We start from the raw sequence: 17,982 nt of genomic DNA on the forward strand, positions 1-17,982 counted from the left end.
TGATCCAGTCGCGGTGTGCCGCGGGTTCGACTCCCGGACCCGACACGGCCTTTACCGCATGTCATCCCCCCATCTCTCTCCCGTTTCCTGTCAGCCTACTGTCTGTCCCTTAAAAAATCAATAAAGGCGTAAGCCGCAAAAAATATCTTTAAAAAAAAAAGAATCCCCCATACAGACCTAGCAGGCTAGCCAGACCTAGCATACAGACCTAGCAGGCTAGCCAGCCAGCCTCCAGTTGACATCTAAAGGCAGCTGCTACTTAACCCATTTTGACATGAGATCAGATTGTTTCTATATCAGTCGTTCCTCGATAATAAAAAAATAGCAGACCCACAAGCTCGTAGTGCGCCACTCAGTGGAGCGCTATGAGCTTGTAGATCTGCTATTTTTCAATAGCTAAAGCATAACATAATGCAACTGTAACACAAAAAGGGGTTCCCGCCCAAAATGGGTTAATGAGGGGAAAAGACCACCTTCTGTTGCTGAGGCCATATGATTTAAACGTCCACTGTTAAGGTGTAGTGATATACTGTGAAAGGTTGAGGTGCCTCTTGCGCCATCTTGTCTGCAGCCATATCTCTCTCAACAAGTGCAGAATAAGGAGTGATAGGGGATGAGGTAGAGTCTTATCAGTTATCAGACTGCGGTGGAGGCACTATGCTATTTCCAATAGCTCAGTGCTATGCTATTTGACAGCATGTTCTTTAAGTGCAGGTTCTGTCCATTGGCAGGCACTCGACTCAACAAGGTGCTGCTCAGTTGCACTGTTGTGACATTTGAAAAATCTACATCAAAAGGCTTGTGTTCTCTTTCTTTATCTTGTTGTCTTCCCAGACCCAACTGAGGTGTACACTTGGGGCAACAATACAAATTTCACTCTTGGGCATGGGAACCAGGAGAGCAGACAGCACCCTGAGCTTGTCGACGCCTTTGCCAGGACGGGAGTCTACATCAAGCAAGTAAGCCAATAATACATTGTTTTTGTCTCAGCTCTCATGAGGGCAAGTAAGTGTTTGTCACCGTTATGTAAGGTGTTACTGTTCTATTAAAAAAAACATCTTGTTTTTGATCCAGCTTGTTACCTGGGTCACCCTGCAAAACATTGCCTCCCCAAAGACCTCCCTGAGTCTGAGCCTTTCTCTAGGGTGGTGTTTCTCAACGGGGCACTACCGCCGCTCAGGGGGTTGTTCAGAGAACCTTTGGGGCACTGGAAGAAATATTGCTGACAAGATGTTTCATGTTCACTCTCTCATTACTGAAGCCAGTTAAAACTGAGAAATAACCCCCCTGATCCAATGTTCCTTTACTTACTTTGGAAACCGACGATGATGAGCTTGGATTCATATTAAAAAGTAGAAAAATGGAGATAGCTGGTTTCTGCTCGACAGCTCACCGAGCTATGCAGAACACCGCTCTAACGGACCACAAGTGAGGGAGGGCGCATTCCCTCTGGGAAATGACATTCCAACTGTCCAGCAACCTGTTATTTGGCATTCAGTAACCTGTTTCATTTGTATCTTTTCATGATATAACACAGATTAACAATATTAATATTCAGGGACTCAATTTGCCTTAAGGAGCAAGGGACCTACCTACGTAATGGATATGGGTGTGCCGGCCCCAAAAAAGGGGCACTTCTCTAAAATATATCGGCATATGAAAACAAAAAAAGAGATGAATCAATTAGTCATATTTTGCCCGAGAGAGAATGTCATACCTATACGGCTACAGTAATGTGAGAGTAATATCATCCTTATTGTGTTGTTTACAGTAGATTGGTTCGGTAAGGTGTTGTTAATTTCAGTCCGAGTTGAGTACATTGGAGTCTAGGGCAACAGGTGCTTGGACTGTATCCTTGCATAGGGTAATGTGTGTCTCTGCATGGGTTAACACACTGCCTCAGTGAGTCAGCCAGGCTATAGTTTCATTTCATGCCATGTTTTGCTGCTGCTCTGCTGTGTGATAATTATGGCTGTTGGCACCAATGCCACTGTCCCCCAGTGCTATACATGCACCAGATGCTGTGTGTACCAGATCATCTAAAAACAAAGTGAATTTATCAAGGTAAGTAAGTAAGAAACACAATGCTTTGGTCCTTCTGCTGACCTGGGGGCTTACGATGCAGAGTAATATCATAATGCAAAGTGGGGGGTCAGATGGATCCCCTTTCACGACCAGAGGACGACCCCGGTGGGGCTGTACACACGTGGGTGTACAGGCCTTTACAGCCTTTGTCTTCCCTACTCAGTCCTGCAGGTGCTGGGGGGTTAAATATTAATCTCAGAATGTCATGTTTTAATTAAATGAACCATGTATGTGTGTGTGTGTGTGTGTGTGTGTGTGTGTGTGTGTACACGCGCGTGTGTGTGCGTGTGTGTCCATCAATGTGATACTCCAGGATGCATCCCTGTGGTCTTTTGTGGGCTTGAAGGGATCAATGTATTAGTAATGATGTTTGCTTTTCCACTTGGACCACAGCCTTTATTGGTGTACACTGTTTTACTATTACTACATGAGGGCTTGGCCACGAACATGGAAATATATGCATCACTGCCTCCAATTTGAGGACAGGATTATGATGTCAGGCCACTTATTCAGCACAAAGTATGATTATTACTATGATTATTTACCATTCCCAACAATACTAACTAACCACATAGCCTACAAGTACATTTTCGCCGGCCAAAAACTGGCATGCCAGGTTGAAATGGGTTCAACTAAATCGATCACGCCCCACCACCAAAAATGGTTTGTGAATATTATATAATTCCAATGTTTTGTTTTGTCTTCTCCTTTCCTTTTAGGTGGTCCTGTGTAAGTTCCACTCTGTGTTCCTCTCTCAGAAAGGCCAGGTGTTTACCTGTGGACATGGACTGGGAGGGCGACTTGGCCATGGGGATGAACAGACTTACCTGGTAGGATACCCGGCTGGATGGAAATTATTACACAATGATTATTTTAGAAGTACAGTATGCTCAGCAGATTCAGCACTGACTTTAACTTCCAAATATATTGTTCTGCTTTTCATTCCCATCTCCATTAGGGCTGCAGGCCGGCCGGTCCTCCCTCAAGCCTATTTTAATATAGGATGTGTAGTTTCTTTTTTTACCCATTTTGACCTGAGATAAGATTCTAAAAAATGTCTTCTACATCCTGACAGTTTTCTGAAAAAGCTATGTTTCTATGTCAGTCGTTCTTTGATTTTTCAAAAATAGTAGATCTACAAGCTCGTAGCGCGCCACTCGGTGGCGCGCTATGAGCTTGTAGATCTGCTATTTTTCAATAGCTAAAGCATAACATGATGCTAACACCAAAAGGGGTTTTCATCTATTAAATTGATCAGTCTAATCTCATGTGTTCTCCTGCACAGGTTCCTCGTATGGTGGAGGGCCTGCAGTCCCACCACTGTTCTCAGATAGCTGCAGCCAAGGACCACACAGTTGTATTGACAGAAGGGGGCTATGTGTACACCTTTGGCCTGAACACGTTTCATCAGCTCGGCCTGTCTCCTCCACCCGCCTCTGCGCACGTCCCTCGACAGGTAAGGCTGGTAGGGAGAATACTGTAGTCAGAGGTTCCCAACCACTGGTACTAGTACCACTGGTGGTACTTGAGCCCCCCTCTGGTGGTACTCAGAGGAGTGAGTTGCCCAAAAAAGGAGAAACGAAAACAAAAGTGGAATGAAATATTTATATTACTACTAGAGGTAGTTCTTCTGACCAAGCAATTGGTTGAAATAGGCTCTCCAGCCGTGCTGAAATGAGCATGACAGACAGGCAAGCACACCTAGCCGTTAATAGAAGATCTGAGAACAGATTAATCACATTAGAAATATCATCAGCTGTGCTGATTTGTGATTAGACAGAGTTTTGTCAGAGCAGCAGCATTATTGGCTTATAGGAATGGAACAAAAAGGGCAGGTATATGCTCCTGCATTTTTAACATGTATTATGGTGGTACTTCGGGAGCCAAATATATTCTGAGGTGATACTTCAGTATAAAAAGGTTGGGAACCAATGCGTAGCTAGACCACACGGTAAAGTCCTCAGTAATTACTCAAAGTTGCAATTACTGTGTAGCCAAAGCCATAGCTTTGCATTTGAGATGCCATTCTCCTGGGAAATGTAGCCTGGAGATATGTTTCAATTGTTATGTCTTCACTGACCTTTAAGTGCAAACCAGTGTCTTTATGGTGAGTTCTGCTTTTGACATGACAAAGACGTATACTGTATTTACCTGGTAGGTTTTCTTTTAGTGCTTCAGGTAGCGCTTGTTTCCAGCTGTGTTTGCCGTCTCTACCTCATATTTTATAAGGGTCATCATTATATACCTTCAATTTACAATTTAGGCATTTAGCAGACGCTCTTAATCCAGAGCGACTTACAATAAGCAATAACAAAAGCGTGGCATACATCACATATATAAAAAGTAGTTATCATGAATCATGTATAAACTAAGAACGTAACAGTGGAGTATCTATGTAAATTATACCTTATTATATATTATACATGTGTACTATAAAGTGCTATGACTACATGAAATGCAATTCTGGTGCTGTCTACGTAACAAGCTATAAGTCTGTTTGAAATACTATCCAAGTCTACATAAAGTGCTATCTAAGGGGCTAGGCTAGGGCAAGTGCTACGGGCCATGGTGGAGTCTGAAGAGGTGGGTTTTCAGACTACGGCGGAAGATTGTAGTTGTCTGTATTGCTTTTTGTAAAATGCTTCAAAATGTTTATTGAATGTATAAAATGGTGTCCAGGTGTCCTGTAAGACCCTGAAGGGGAGGACGGTGATTGGAGTGGCAGCTGGGAGGTTCCACACGGTGCTATGGACCAGGGAGGCCGTTTACACCATGGGACTCAACGGGGGACAGCTGGGTAAGCTGCAGCTTTATAGAACAGCAACCCGTTTAGCGTTTCATTCTTATTTGGATGTATTGTATATTAATTAATGTCATTTAACCTATACGTAGGTCAGTCTCACTTAATAATATAGTTTTCTGGTCAACGGTCATGATAGAAGCAGTAACACAGGTTGCACCTTTTTCCATGTTATCAAATTTGACTGAGAGACTGCCATTGGATGTTTTTTAAATTTTCGTCTTTTCATGTCATGAAAGCAGGGAATCATACTGTAGCTTCAAATTGACATATTGGTTGTTCAGTTTGACCCAACAGTTTTGGAGATATGGCTTATAGAGTAATGTCTTGCAGAAAAGGTTCACTTCTGTGGTCTCTAACATTACACCTAGCTACATGTTTAAGCATTTATTTCATATTTACATGTCGATTTCAGCTCCGACACTTATTTCTAGTATGTGAATAGTCTGCCTGTGCTATTAACTCATTTTGAAAAAATCTGGTCACAAATTGTTCCAGTTGTACCTTGGTGATCTGTACCCTCTGTCATCTTGTTATCCCATTCCCCAGGGTACCTGCTTGACCCCAATGGGGAGAAATGTGTGACGGCCCCCCGGCAGGTGTCGGCTCTCCACCACAAGGATGTCACCATCGCCATGGCAGCAGCCAGTAATGGGGCAACAGTGGTCGTGACTGAGAAGGGTGATGTCTACCTGCTGACTGAATACCAATGCAAGAAGCTGGCCTCAAGGTGAAATCCGTTGTTGCTATACGACATTTATCTTAGTGCTCTCTATATAATTGTGTTGAAATCATGATTTATTTTATATGCTATAGTTAAATATGGTCTACTGAGTACTTCAGTTCATTTGTTGTGCAGTTTATGGACAAAGCTGCAATAAGTATTCTGTGTGGCTTTCTATAAAGTGCCTTCTATAAAGGGAAAATCTGGATGGCATCGTAACCACATTAACAAACTAGGTCCAGGTTGCGTCGACTACTGTGGTGACTGTGTATCTCCTTTGGTCAAATGGAAATGGCTATCTTTACACTAGTAGAACAATGTTCACGTAACTATTTATTTAATTTAATTCAAGAGCATAGATTTATCAACTAGCTATACTACCTCAGCCCTTAGGAAATTAAACTGAGTTGGTGCTGTTTAGCAGACCATCAAAATGTAAACGGTAAGCTGGTTACAGCAGTAGACTTAGCCCTGGTAAAAGTCTATTCTCTGAGCTGAAAATTCTCTGAAAATGCACTATTTTAATCATTAAATAAAATGAATCCAACCAGATCGGCGCAGGCAAAACCCGGAAATGCCGTAGTAGAAGAAATTACTCTGCCCGGTAAATTCAGGGTACATTGCGTTATTAAAATGGCACAAAGTGCATTTTAGAGAGAAGCTTCAAGCTGGGGACCTGAGATGCTTCCCAGCTCCGAGAATAGACTTTTACCAAGGTCTAGCAGGCTTTGTTTCGGTGATTAGTTACGTCGTTTAGTTTATTTGCTGGGATTTGAAGATCCTCGCACGGGAGTGTGAATATCACCAGAGGGCTGCGGAAGGGACTTCCACAGGGCGTCAGAGAGAGACTCGCTGTAAGCCCTGGACCAGGGCTACAGTAGACTGAGGGTGCTGAAACTCGTTGGGATTCTCAATGTTGAAATGACCCCATGCATATTACATGGGGTCATTCGTTATTATCAAATATATTGCTTAATATTTCAGCTTTAAACATTATTTTTCTTGTCTTGTAATTGTCAGACAATTGAACATCAAGAAGGTCCTTGTAACTGGAGGAACCCTGGACCACCGTGTGGACCCGTCCCAGGTTCTGAACGAGGGAGGAGGGGAAAAGGTGTCCCTCTTGGCCCTGGATGAAGCTGGTAGAGTGAGTATAGTCACTTGGCATTAGCCTGGTTAATAAACCAGACCGAATCAGCCGTTGGCAAAAATAATTTGCCTGCCGGCGGATTACAGTCTGGAGAGGCTCAGTTGCACGCCTCTTTCCTACACCAGAGAATTGGGGGCGGCCAATCGGGACACGGTATGCAATATGGGCGGGCTTTGGTACAGTGACGTTCAGTGCTTGAGAACTTTGACTGACAGTAGCTCTGACCGATTGCGTCAAAGAGAAAATGTTTGAACCCGCCCCCCCGGGAAATGAAATCCAAGCTGAGCCTCCCCAGACTAATATCCTGCGATCCGTGCCATATTAGTCTGGTTTATTAACCAGGCTAACTTGGCATAAGAGAAGAAAACGGCTTTTGATGTGCAGTGAAGCAGCATCGTTTTTCATAATGTATACACCCAAGTCTCTGTACGTGTGTGTGTGTGTGTGTGTGTGTACAGTATGTACGTACGTCTGTAATTCACGTAACTCGAGAACCGTTCATCCCACCGATTTCAAATTTGACACACACGCCCGGTGTCGAGCCAATTGATCACACCTGATCATCCCTAGATCATCCCTCTGACATCACAATGATCATCTGCATAGACATGCCTGACAAAGAAAGAACTCCATATATGTGCATGAAAGGGACACAGACATATTGACTGGGTGGGGCATTCATTTCCAACTTGCATCGTTCCAAGTAGGCCAGTGCCTAGCCCTGGTCCAGTGCTGACTTTGACTTTATTCTCGGAGCTGGGAAGCGTCTGAGACGCTTCCCAGCTCCGAGCTTGACCCCAGCTTTTTAATCATTAAATAAAATGAATCCAACCAGATCGGTGCAGGCAAAACCTGGAAATGCCGTAGTAGAAGAAATGACTCTGCCCGGTAAATTCAGTGTACACTGCGTTATTAAAATGGCACAAAGTGAATTTAGAGAGAAGCTTCAAGCTGGGGACCTGAGATGCTTCCCAGCTTCGAGAATAGACTTTTACCAAGGTCTAGCAGGCTTTGTGTCGGTGAGTAGTTACGTCGTTTTGTTTATTTGCTGGGATTTGTAAACACTCGCACGTGAGTGAGAATATCACCAGAGGGCTGCGGAAGGGACTTCCACAGGGCGTCAGAGAGAGACTCGCTGTAAGCACTGGACCAACGGGCACCGTTCTAGTGTATTATATTTATAACTATATCACTTTGACTCACTGCCCTTGTTTCTCTGTCTCTCTCCTTCTCTGTTGTGAAGGTGTATTATATTTATAACTATAGCACTTTGACTCACTGCCCTTGTTTCTCTGTCTCTCTCCTTCTCTGTTGTGAAGGTGTATTATATTTATAACTATAGCACTTTGACTCACTGCCCTTGTCTCTCTGTCTCTCTCCTCCCCTGTCGTGAAGGTGTTCTGCTGGCGTTCCTCGGGCAGCTCAGTGAGACAGTGCAGGTGGGCGTACAGGCGACAGGTGGTCATGTTGGACATCGCCCTCAGCAAGAACAACATGATGTTTGTGACTCAGGAAGGGGAGGGCTTCAGCGGCGTGTGGGCCGGGGAGTACAAGAAGTACGAGGAGAAGAAAGGTGAGGGAATAAAACAGTATATCACCTAATCATTAAAGTAATCAAGGTGTTACAAGATGTTGGGAGTTTTGTAGCCGTGGATCAATAATACCGCTTGGGCTTGAGTAATGCTTGCCTTTAATGTCAATTGCATAGTACAACTGCTCGATTTGAACGCTCGACTCTCTTGAAGTTACAGATGGTGGTGTGGAGGTGTGTGGCCACTCGGATGCTGGAAAGGGGTATGAGCGTATTCGCCTGGAAAAGCTCACCAATGTCCACAGAGCGGTCAGCATCACCTTGGACTCCAAAGGCCGCAATTTTGGAGTCCTTCAGTCTGACCCTAAAACCAGGTAGGTGCCTTGCCCCTTGACCACGTCAACCGAGGGAATGATCCATTCAATAAACAATAAACCCTAGTGTCACTAGTGTGGCTATGTCATCATAATTACAATCAAAGAGATTTGGAAAGGAAGAAAGGAGGGGAAAACCCCAGGCCCTGTAAGCTTTGTGACCATGGTCAACCAAGTATACAGTGTTTAAATGTTTAATAGATACGTTTTATTTTCCCACATTTGGTTCCACTGATATAAATCATCAATGTCAAAATGTGGTTACATAAAACATACCATACTGTATGTATACTTAGAACGGCTCAAAATACAAATATTGTACTTCATTAAAGTAGACATGCAGCCATGTATTTGTTTGTGCGAATGTGCACCCCTGTTACTTTCCTCTCTGTATGTGTGTGCGCAGTGCGCACACACATACGGAGAGACGCAGAGAGACAGAGAATTATTCAATGAAAATCAAGATGTATCGCCCTGTCTCGCTCTAGCGCACGTAGCCTATCACTTACCTTTCACCCTGTGTATTCCAGTATTCCTGTGTGTGTGTGTGACTGTGAGAGGAAAGCGAGAGAGAGAATCTCTTGTGTTAGTCTCGCATCACCGGGAGCCTGCACGTACGTGAGATGTCAAAATGAATTGGAATTAAAACAACAAATGTAGCCTATATATGTATCGGGTCTGGATCGCATCTTGGTGAACCCTTTCAGTGTGTGTGATCCCTAGTCTGCGCTCAATCATTTAGTGTGAAAGCCACAAAGATATGTGGGAATAAGAGATTCCCCCAGTGTGCAGGGTCTATAAGTGACACGCAGCAGCTGCTCCCGTTTCCTATGACATTCGGCTAACATCTTTGCTAGTGATGACTGATGACTCTGTTTACTGATTTATAAAGATTAAATGTGTTTAAATGTACGGACGTCGGAGCCCCTGAATGGCCATGCATTCAAAATATATTTGATCTTGTACGTACAAGATAATATCTCGTCCGTACAAGATATTATCTCGTACGTACAAGATAATATCTTGTACGGACGAGATATTATCTTGTACGTACAAGATAAAATGTATTTTGAATGCATGGCCATTCAGGTGTATAAATGGGCTACATGCCAAAATAATTGCTACCTTGCGAAATGTTATGAATGTAACTACTGTAGGAGAAAACGTTCGCACACCCAGAAATCAGGCATATGCACAGGTGCGTAGGCCCAGTGGACATCAATGAAAGCAATAAAGGTACTGAGGAAGGTCCGGAGGGACCGAAACGTTGCCTCATTAAATAAGACTACTTATGTGCCGAGCAGATACACAGTGTGCGGGTGTACCTTATTGCTTGCATGAATGTAACTACTAAAATGCAGAAAGCTACGACAATTCAGCATGAACTCAACAAAATGGCTTATCACACTGAAATGCAGACAACAATTAATGCCACTCATTTTGAGTCCTTGTTTCATCCCCCTTCACGCTTGAAAAGCCTGCCTGCACCAGCCAATTTGTGAGAGAGAGACAAAAGAAAGAGTCAGGTCCACCGAGGCTCATCCTTGTGAACAGACAATGCATCACTTTCAACTCCTAATTGAAGCACGCCGCTACGAGTTGTGCCACTGCCAAGCTTAAGTTTACACACGCACACATGGCATTACAAATTAATGAGCACTAGAGCATGGAGTAGGACGGTGGAAATTGAAATCAAACGTAAGAATTGCTCCTTGTTTCATTGATTGTATGTTGTGTTACAAACTGATGGAGGAGGATCCAAAAACGTTGCAACAACCGTGTGGCGTGTGTGAATAATTACAGTAATCTCTCGAGACAGATTCAGAGCTCCGCAGCTGATTCAAATTCAAATGGAAAAAAGCATTTTTTCCCCCTTGCCGATGGGTTCCCCGATTGTAACGACAGTAACTTGTAGGTTGTTAATCCCTTTTACCTCACATCTCTCTGTGCCACCAAGAAGGCGTGTAAACCTTAGAGTATATATATTTATAGAGAAGGCACCCAGAGGAAATCTTGAGGCGAAATGGACATAGTGGCCGAATAAAGGTATTGCAGCCTGGCCCCAAACACATGAACGCGCTGTCCGTTGACTATCATTGTACACGTTCAATTGTACACGCTTGTGCGCGTTCAACGGCAGCGCGTTCATGTGTTTGGGGCCACTCACCATTGCAATCCGTCCCAGAATGCACTCTGTTCCTACCAGGAAGAAGGAGTGAATCCGCCTCATGCGCTTTTGAGCAACTCGATGCAAGTGGATGGGAGGAGAACTCGGGTGTCTTCTCTATAGATATATATACTCTATGGTGTAAACCCCCGAAAGGCTGAAACCCATCAAGCGCCAAACTGGCAATTCAAAACTCATTCCACTTCCATTTTATTTCGGAAAGGCTGCCATGGGCATTTGTTAGCAATGGTAGTGAAAGTCAATGAGGAATGACGCGATTCGCCTCAACGTCACATGCAAGCCGTTAACTTTTTTCATTTATTTTATAAGCTGCAGCAATAAAACCTAATTGAGCTGTGTGAAATGACGTTCATGTGAGACATTGAGAGCAATGATTTCATTTCATTTCATTTGGGGCTTCAACAAAAACTAGAAGAAATTCCAAAATAGTTTATTACCAAACGGGTTCATACGGGTACTTTACCGTGGCATTTCGTACAATGACATCCTAACAACACAACATGATGAACACCATACTACCAACACTTGCATGTTATTGCATTGCATAGTCCTGCAGAACAAACTTAAAGATGGAGTGCCGTGATTTCTTTCCACCCTAAAACATGATACTCAGGTCTTATTGTTATATAAGGAGGTATAATGTTTTCAAAAAAGTGTACTGTATTTGTTAAAATGTTGTTTTTATGTGGACACGCCCACCAGTTCATTAAGTATGCCTGGTTTGCCTGGTGGGTGGTGATGGATGGTGATCCACCTGAACTGAAGCCGCACCCACAGCTGTAGTTGTATGATAAAGGGGGAGGGGCTGATAGTGTGGTGTCACTATATTACTGTTTATTGTATTATTGGCCCGTTTGATAAATACAAAGTTAATACACCATTGCACATAAAAAACGACTCCAGGGTGTCTAATGAAGTACTGTCACCTCATAGACACATGAAAAATACAAAAAATGTGGCACTCAATCTTTAAATATCATGATTGTTTTGACACTTTTCTCTGTCCCTCAGCTTGTTCGAGATCCCCATCGCCTCCCCGTCCTCCTTCTTTCAACACTTCCGGAGCCTCCTGGAGGAGGTGGACGAGACGGACAGCATCCACGACGTGACGCTGCAGGCGGGGAACCGCACCTTCCCCGCCCACAAGTACATCCTGTCCACCAGGTCCGAGTTCTTCAGGAAGCAGTTTGCGACGCAAGAGAACAACGGCGATGAGCAGGAAGTGGACGACGAGGTGCGCCGGAGCGAGGACGCGGTGGGCTGTGACCTGCTCATCTTGGACAAAGTAACCCCGGAGATGCTGGAGTACGCTCTGTGCTTCATCTACACCGAGTCCTGTGAGCTGCTGGTGGACGGGACCCAACCCAAGTTACCTAGGACTCCACCGAGTCAGAACCAGGTGAGAGAGAATTAAGTCATTAAGTTGTTGAGAGCAGAGGTACTAGTACCACTGGTGGTACTTGAGCGCCCCTCTGGTGGTACTCAGAGGAGTGAGTTGCCCAAAAAAGGAGAAAAAAGACAAAAGTGGAATGAAATATTTATATTACTACAGGACAGGTAGTTCTTCTGACCAAGCAATTGGTTGAAATGCTGAAATGAGCATGACAGACAGGCAGCACACCTAGCCGTTAATAGAAGATTTGAGAATGGATTAATCGCATTAGAAATATCAGTTGTGCTGATTATAGTGATTATACAGAGCAGCAGCATTATTGGCTTATAAGAATGGAAGAAAAAGGGCAGGTATATGCTCCTGCATTTTTAACATGTATTATGGTGGTACTTGGAGAGCCAAATATATTCTGAGGTGGTACTTCAGTATAAAAAGGTTGGGAACCAATGGTTTAGAGAAGCTAAAAAAATACGATTTATTTATAGAAGAAAGACCGGAATACGGAACGGTCGATCAATTCTGTCTCACATTGAATAAGCCCCTTGAGACGCTCATCTCGTTTTCGAGGGGGTCCTCGGGTGCAACACATAGACAATACATCAAACATGTGCACAAACGTACAGTAACAATAAACTTAATTACATTAACAAGGACATAAACATAGGCTCTCTCAAAACACTACATCTGATACCAGTAACATCTGCAATGAAACACCTTACAAACGACAATAATAATAATAATAAAATAATTAGAATATTCAAGCATTGTCAAGCAGCGTTGGACCACAGCCTCCCAAAAGAACCGCCTCTCCCTCACTCCAGCGCAGCCCTCTTTCTCCTTAATTGTCATACCACACCTAAGGACAGCCAGGCCTCCAGCTCTGAGCCTCAGACCCTGTGATCTCATACCACACCTAAGGACAGCCAGGCCTCCAGCTCTGAGCCTCAGACCCTGTGATCTCATACCACACCTAAGGACAGCCAGGCCTCCAGCTCTGAGCCTCAGACCCTGTGATCTTGTGGCACAGTGCTGGGCATGACAGAACGAACCCACATCCACAGCTAACATGATGATAATCTTTACACAGAAAACACATTAAATGCTAGTAAAACCTGGGCTGGACATGAAAAGAATGAAAGATATGTTCTCCCTCAACAATAGGGTATAAAGGACAATAAATACCTTAGCTCACAGGTTCTCAAAATGGGGCATGGGGACCCCCAGGGGTCCTTGAGGGGATTCCAATTAGTTCACTATAGCATCAAATCACTTCATTAACCTATAGAGTAAGTGGCTATTTTCAAAAGATCTCAAAACATGAAAAGGCTTTGGAATATTTTAACAAATCATTGTATGAGGGAGGGTCCCTGGCACATCCTTTCACAGCGGCCCAAATACATTAATTTGGGCGTCCTTGACATGAAAAAGTATGAGAACCACTGATGTAGCCACAGAGTGCTCAGACATTACTATTCAGGATGCCAGTATTGCCATCCAAATATTCCCCTTCACTCACTGTGTCATTGTATTTTCCCAGGCCCAGGATCCCCTACAGGAGAAACTCATTAGCAGCCTGCAGGACCTGGACCTGCGAAGCCGCAGCCTGCAGGACCTGGACCTGCGAGGCCGATCTGCCTTTGACGTGTATCGCTCCCTGCCACCGCCAGCCAAGGGCGACAGGGATAAGGTGAAGAACAACAAGGCCACCAAGCCTGGGAAGAAGGGAAAGGGAGGCAAGGGTGACAAGACCGGAGCCAATGAGGGAGCGGCTGTTGACCCCGTTAAGACCTTACAGGGCATCGCAAAGAAGCTGGGCATGGGCAGTCTGTCTGCACGGTGAGGGGGCATAGACGGATTTTAATGATGATGCTTTAACCTGGAGGAAGCATGCAATTTAATTTGAGATGATTTCTTTCTCTTCTTTGACAGTCTGGATGGAGTCAAGTATGAAAATGGAAAGATCAACGTTATACACAAGAAGAATGGAAACAAACCCAAATTCAACCAGAAAAAGTGGTTAGTGTTAATAACTTAATACGTCCTTTTTAGCTTAAAATAAAAATGATAAGCGTGTGCGTGTGTGCGTGTGTGTGTGTGTGTGTGGTGTGTGTGGTGTGTGTGGTGTGTGTGTGAGTGTGTGTGTGTGTGTGTGTGTGTGTGAATAACTGTACATAATCTCTCCATTTCCTCTCTTATGTGGATGTATTTTTTACAGCTCCTACCTTTGTGACGTTACTCTAAAGTCAGATGATGGGAAGGAATTTCCCTGCCACAAAAGTGTGCTGTGTGCCAGGCTGGGTAAGGAGGACCACTATTGTTATTATTAAAGTGTGCTGTGTGCCAGGCTGGGTAAGGAGGACCACTATTGTTATTATTAAAGTGTGCTGTGTGCCAGGCTGGGTAAGGAGGACCACTATTGTTATTTTTAAAGTGTGCTGTGTGCCAGGCTGGGTAAGGAGGACCACTATTGTTATTATTAAAGTGTGTTGTGTGCCAGGCTGGGTAAGGACCACTATTGTTATTATTACAGTGTGCTGTGTGCCAGGCTGGTAAGGACCACTATTGTTGTCTCCACCAGGCCGAAGGCATGTGGGGAGAGTATGTTTTGCACTCCGTCCGTCCGCGTGTCCGTCCGTCCGTCCGTCCGTCCGTGTGTCCGTGTGTCCGTGAACAGCTAATCTCGGCCACCGTTAACCCGGTCGATGCCATATTTTGCACACACACTCCCTGGATGCCAACCATGAACCTCTGCCCCAAACTTTCCAGAACGGCCTGTTATAGCGCCACCAGGAGGCCGCTTTGTGCAAAACAAGTTTTTCGATGCCATATTTTGCACACACACTCCCTGGATGCCAACCATGAACCTCTGCCCCAAACTTTCCAGAACGGCCTGTTATAGCGCCACCAGGAGGCCGCTTTGTGCAAAACAAGTTTTTGCACAGTACACCTACAGATTTTGTCCAAACATCACGCAAATTGGTACACAGTCTCTCTAGAGCCATTCAACGAAACGGGTCTTTCAGATTTATCAGACTCCATCCTGATTGGTTAAGATTGGCTTCCAAAGTTCACAGGAGTGCTCAGTTTCAAACAAAATGCTGCAAATCATGAACACATCGCGTGATTTCCGTGAAATTGTGCACCCACATTCCCACTAGGCCGAGGACGAAATGCCACATGAACAATTTCAACTCAGCCTCAAGGTGGCGCTATAACTGGCCGAAAAGTGTTTTTACCTCTAACTGCACGGATCTGTGGATAACCTGGTGGAGACCTGTGCCCGGAAGGGCACTTTTTCTAGTTGTTATTAAAGTGTGCTGTGTGCCAGGCTGGGTAAGGAGGACCACTATTGTTATTATTAAAGTGTGCTGTGTGCCAGGCTGGGTAAGGACCACTATTGTTATTATTAAAGTGTGCTGTGTGCCAGGCTGGGTAAGGAGGACCACTATTGTTATTATTAAAGTGTGCTGTGTGCCAGGCTGGGTAAGGATAAGGACCACTATTGTTATTATTAAAGTGTGCTGTGTGCCAGGCTGAGTAAGGAGGACCACTATTGTTATTATTAAAGTGTGCTGTGTGCCAGGCTGGTAAGGACCACTATTGTTATTATTACAGTGTGCTGTGTGCCAGGCTGGGTAAGGACCACTATTGTTATTATTAAAGTGTGCTGTGTGCCAGGCTGGGTAAGGAGGACCACTATTGTTATTATTAAAGTGTGCTGTGTGCCAGGCTGGGTAAGGATAAGGACCACTATTGTTATTATTAAAGTGTGCTGTGTGCCAGGCTGAGTAAGGAGGACCACTATTGTTATTATTAAAGTGTGCTGTGTGCCAGGCTGGTAAGGACCACTATTGTTATGATTAAAGTGTGCTGTGTGCCAGGCTGGGTAAGGAGGACCACTATTGTTATTATTAAAGTGTGCTGTGTGCCAGGCTGGTAAGGACCACTATTGTTATTATTAAAGTGTGTTGTGTGCCAGGCTCGATAAGGACCACTATTGTTTTCCACCGCAAACCCACGAAAGCACTGATCCACTTAGGATTGACATTATTTATTTAGCACCAGAAGATTAGACGGTGAGACCTCAACACATCCTCAAGGGTGTTTATTGTTTATTGAATATATAAAATAAATACAAAAAGTACATAAATACATAATTACAAATGCATTCAACAAGATGAAATGCATGAAAATACATAATTACAATTGATTCTATAATGTATTGCATATCCATTTGAATGTATCCATTTGGAATATTTCATGAATGGGCAACGCTAACAATTGCTGTAGTGGCTGCGAAGGACTGTGTAGTTGAGATGTGAGTGGCTGCATTTGAATCTTTGAAGGACTGTGTAGTTGAGATGTGAGTGGCTGCATTTGAATCTTTGAAGGACTGTGTAGTTGAGATGTGAGTGGCTGCATTTGAATCTTTGAAGGACTGTAGTTGAGATGTGAGTGGCTGCATTTGAATCTTTGAAGGACTGTAGTTGAGATGTGAGTGGCTGCATTTGAATCTTTGAAGGACTGTGTAGTTGAGATGTGAGTGGCTGCATTTTAACCTTGAACCTGTTGTTTGTATCCACAGAATACTTCCACAGTATGCTTGGGAACCCCTGGATTGAGGTATGATATGTTTCTCTATGTTGAAATACTCTTTAACAAAGGATGTATTGTTTTAATTTGTTTATGTATTGTGTTGTGTGTTGGCGAATGGCATGTCTTGGTATTTTTGCCTGCGTTGAGGCTGTGTTGCACCTTACAGAGAAGGGCTCATACTGCACAGATGTGTCATCATGTATGATAATACAAGTTTATACCGTATATACATATATGATATAGTAAAACTGCCCCAAAAGAAATCAGCTGAACTGGCAGATTAGATCATTTCTGAGGACTAAGCGTGGTGCTTATTATTGCTAATGATCGTTCTTGGGCACAAATGGGGAGAATGTGGGTTGTGCTTCCTGCACATGCACATATAATTTGGCTTCTAGTGCTCTAAAATGCCAGCATTAATCTGCTGACATCCCAAAAATGGTTGCCAAACGTCCGATGTCTAAGGCCTTCTCTGTGACTAATTCACCTGCTGAATTTATATGTGAGGTGCTAGGACAATATCTATCTTTTGGACAATATTACATTATTTTTCTGTGTGTAGAATCCCCAAAACACCACAAACCACTGACGTGAGACTTGTGAGTGGTAGCGGTCATGCTGAAGTCTGCTACATACGACCACAATGGAAACTAGTCCCCAAAGGACTGGTTTATTTGGAGTTATCCTTTTAGCCTTAATGTCTTACTGTACCACATGCTGTTTACGTTTCTGACTAATAAATTATTCAATTAATCAACAAAAAAAAGTGTAGTGTTCTGGACACTGAAAAGTAACTAACATCTCATACTTTGTGTAATTTTTGTGCATGCATATTGTATATCCACCACAACACTAATAATTTAATTAGAAGGAAATCACACATCCAGTACTTACAGCGAGTCTCTCACTGACGCCCTGTGGCAGTGCCTTCCACAGCCCTCTAGCGATTTTCTCACTCCTGTGCGAGGCTTTACAATTCCCAGCATATAAACAAAACGACGTAACTACTCACCGACACAAAGCCTGCTAGACCTTAAGGTAAAAGTCTATTCTCAAAGCTGGGAAGCGTCTCAGGTCCCCAGCATCTCTCTAAAATGCACTTTGAGCCATTTTAATACAGCAATGTACCGCCAACGCCAAG

At 43.8% G+C, this 17,982-nt stretch overlaps 1 protein-coding gene across 4 annotated transcripts in view; it reads left to right on the plus strand.

The window, feature by feature from the left end:
• The window catches only part of ibtk (inhibitor of Bruton agammaglobulinemia tyrosine kinase), a 39,711-nt gene that overhangs the window by 3,468 nt on the left and 18,261 nt on the right, over positions 1-17,982 (plus strand). For 3 of the 4 annotated variants that reach the window (XM_083760902.1, XM_083760903.1, XM_083760905.1), the window contains exons 4-16: positions 835-959; positions 2,805-2,915; positions 3,371-3,541; positions 4,765-4,882; positions 5,435-5,615; positions 6,630-6,756; positions 8,155-8,332; positions 8,505-8,664; positions 11,864-12,251; positions 13,783-14,081; positions 14,175-14,261; positions 14,461-14,543; positions 16,831-16,868. In XM_083760902.1, coding sequence (XP_083617028.1) covers positions 835-959; positions 2,805-2,915; positions 3,371-3,541; positions 4,765-4,882; positions 5,435-5,615; positions 6,630-6,756; positions 8,155-8,332; positions 8,505-8,664; positions 11,864-12,251; positions 13,783-14,081; positions 14,175-14,261; positions 14,461-14,543; positions 16,831-16,868 — 2,066 coding nt within the window. The remainder of the gene's footprint in view (positions 1-834; positions 960-2,804; positions 2,916-3,370; positions 3,542-4,764; positions 4,883-5,434; positions 5,616-6,629; positions 6,757-8,154; positions 8,333-8,504; positions 8,665-11,863; positions 12,252-13,782; positions 14,082-14,174; positions 14,262-14,460; positions 14,544-16,830; positions 16,869-17,982) is intronic. The other variant, XM_083760904.1, reaches the window with a different exon arrangement.

Source organism: Protomyctophum parallelum, assembly GCF_964188405.1.
Source record: "Protomyctophum parallelum genome assembly, chromosome: 3".
Lineage (NCBI taxonomy): Eukaryota > Metazoa > Chordata > Actinopteri > Myctophiformes > Myctophidae > Protomyctophum > Protomyctophum parallelum.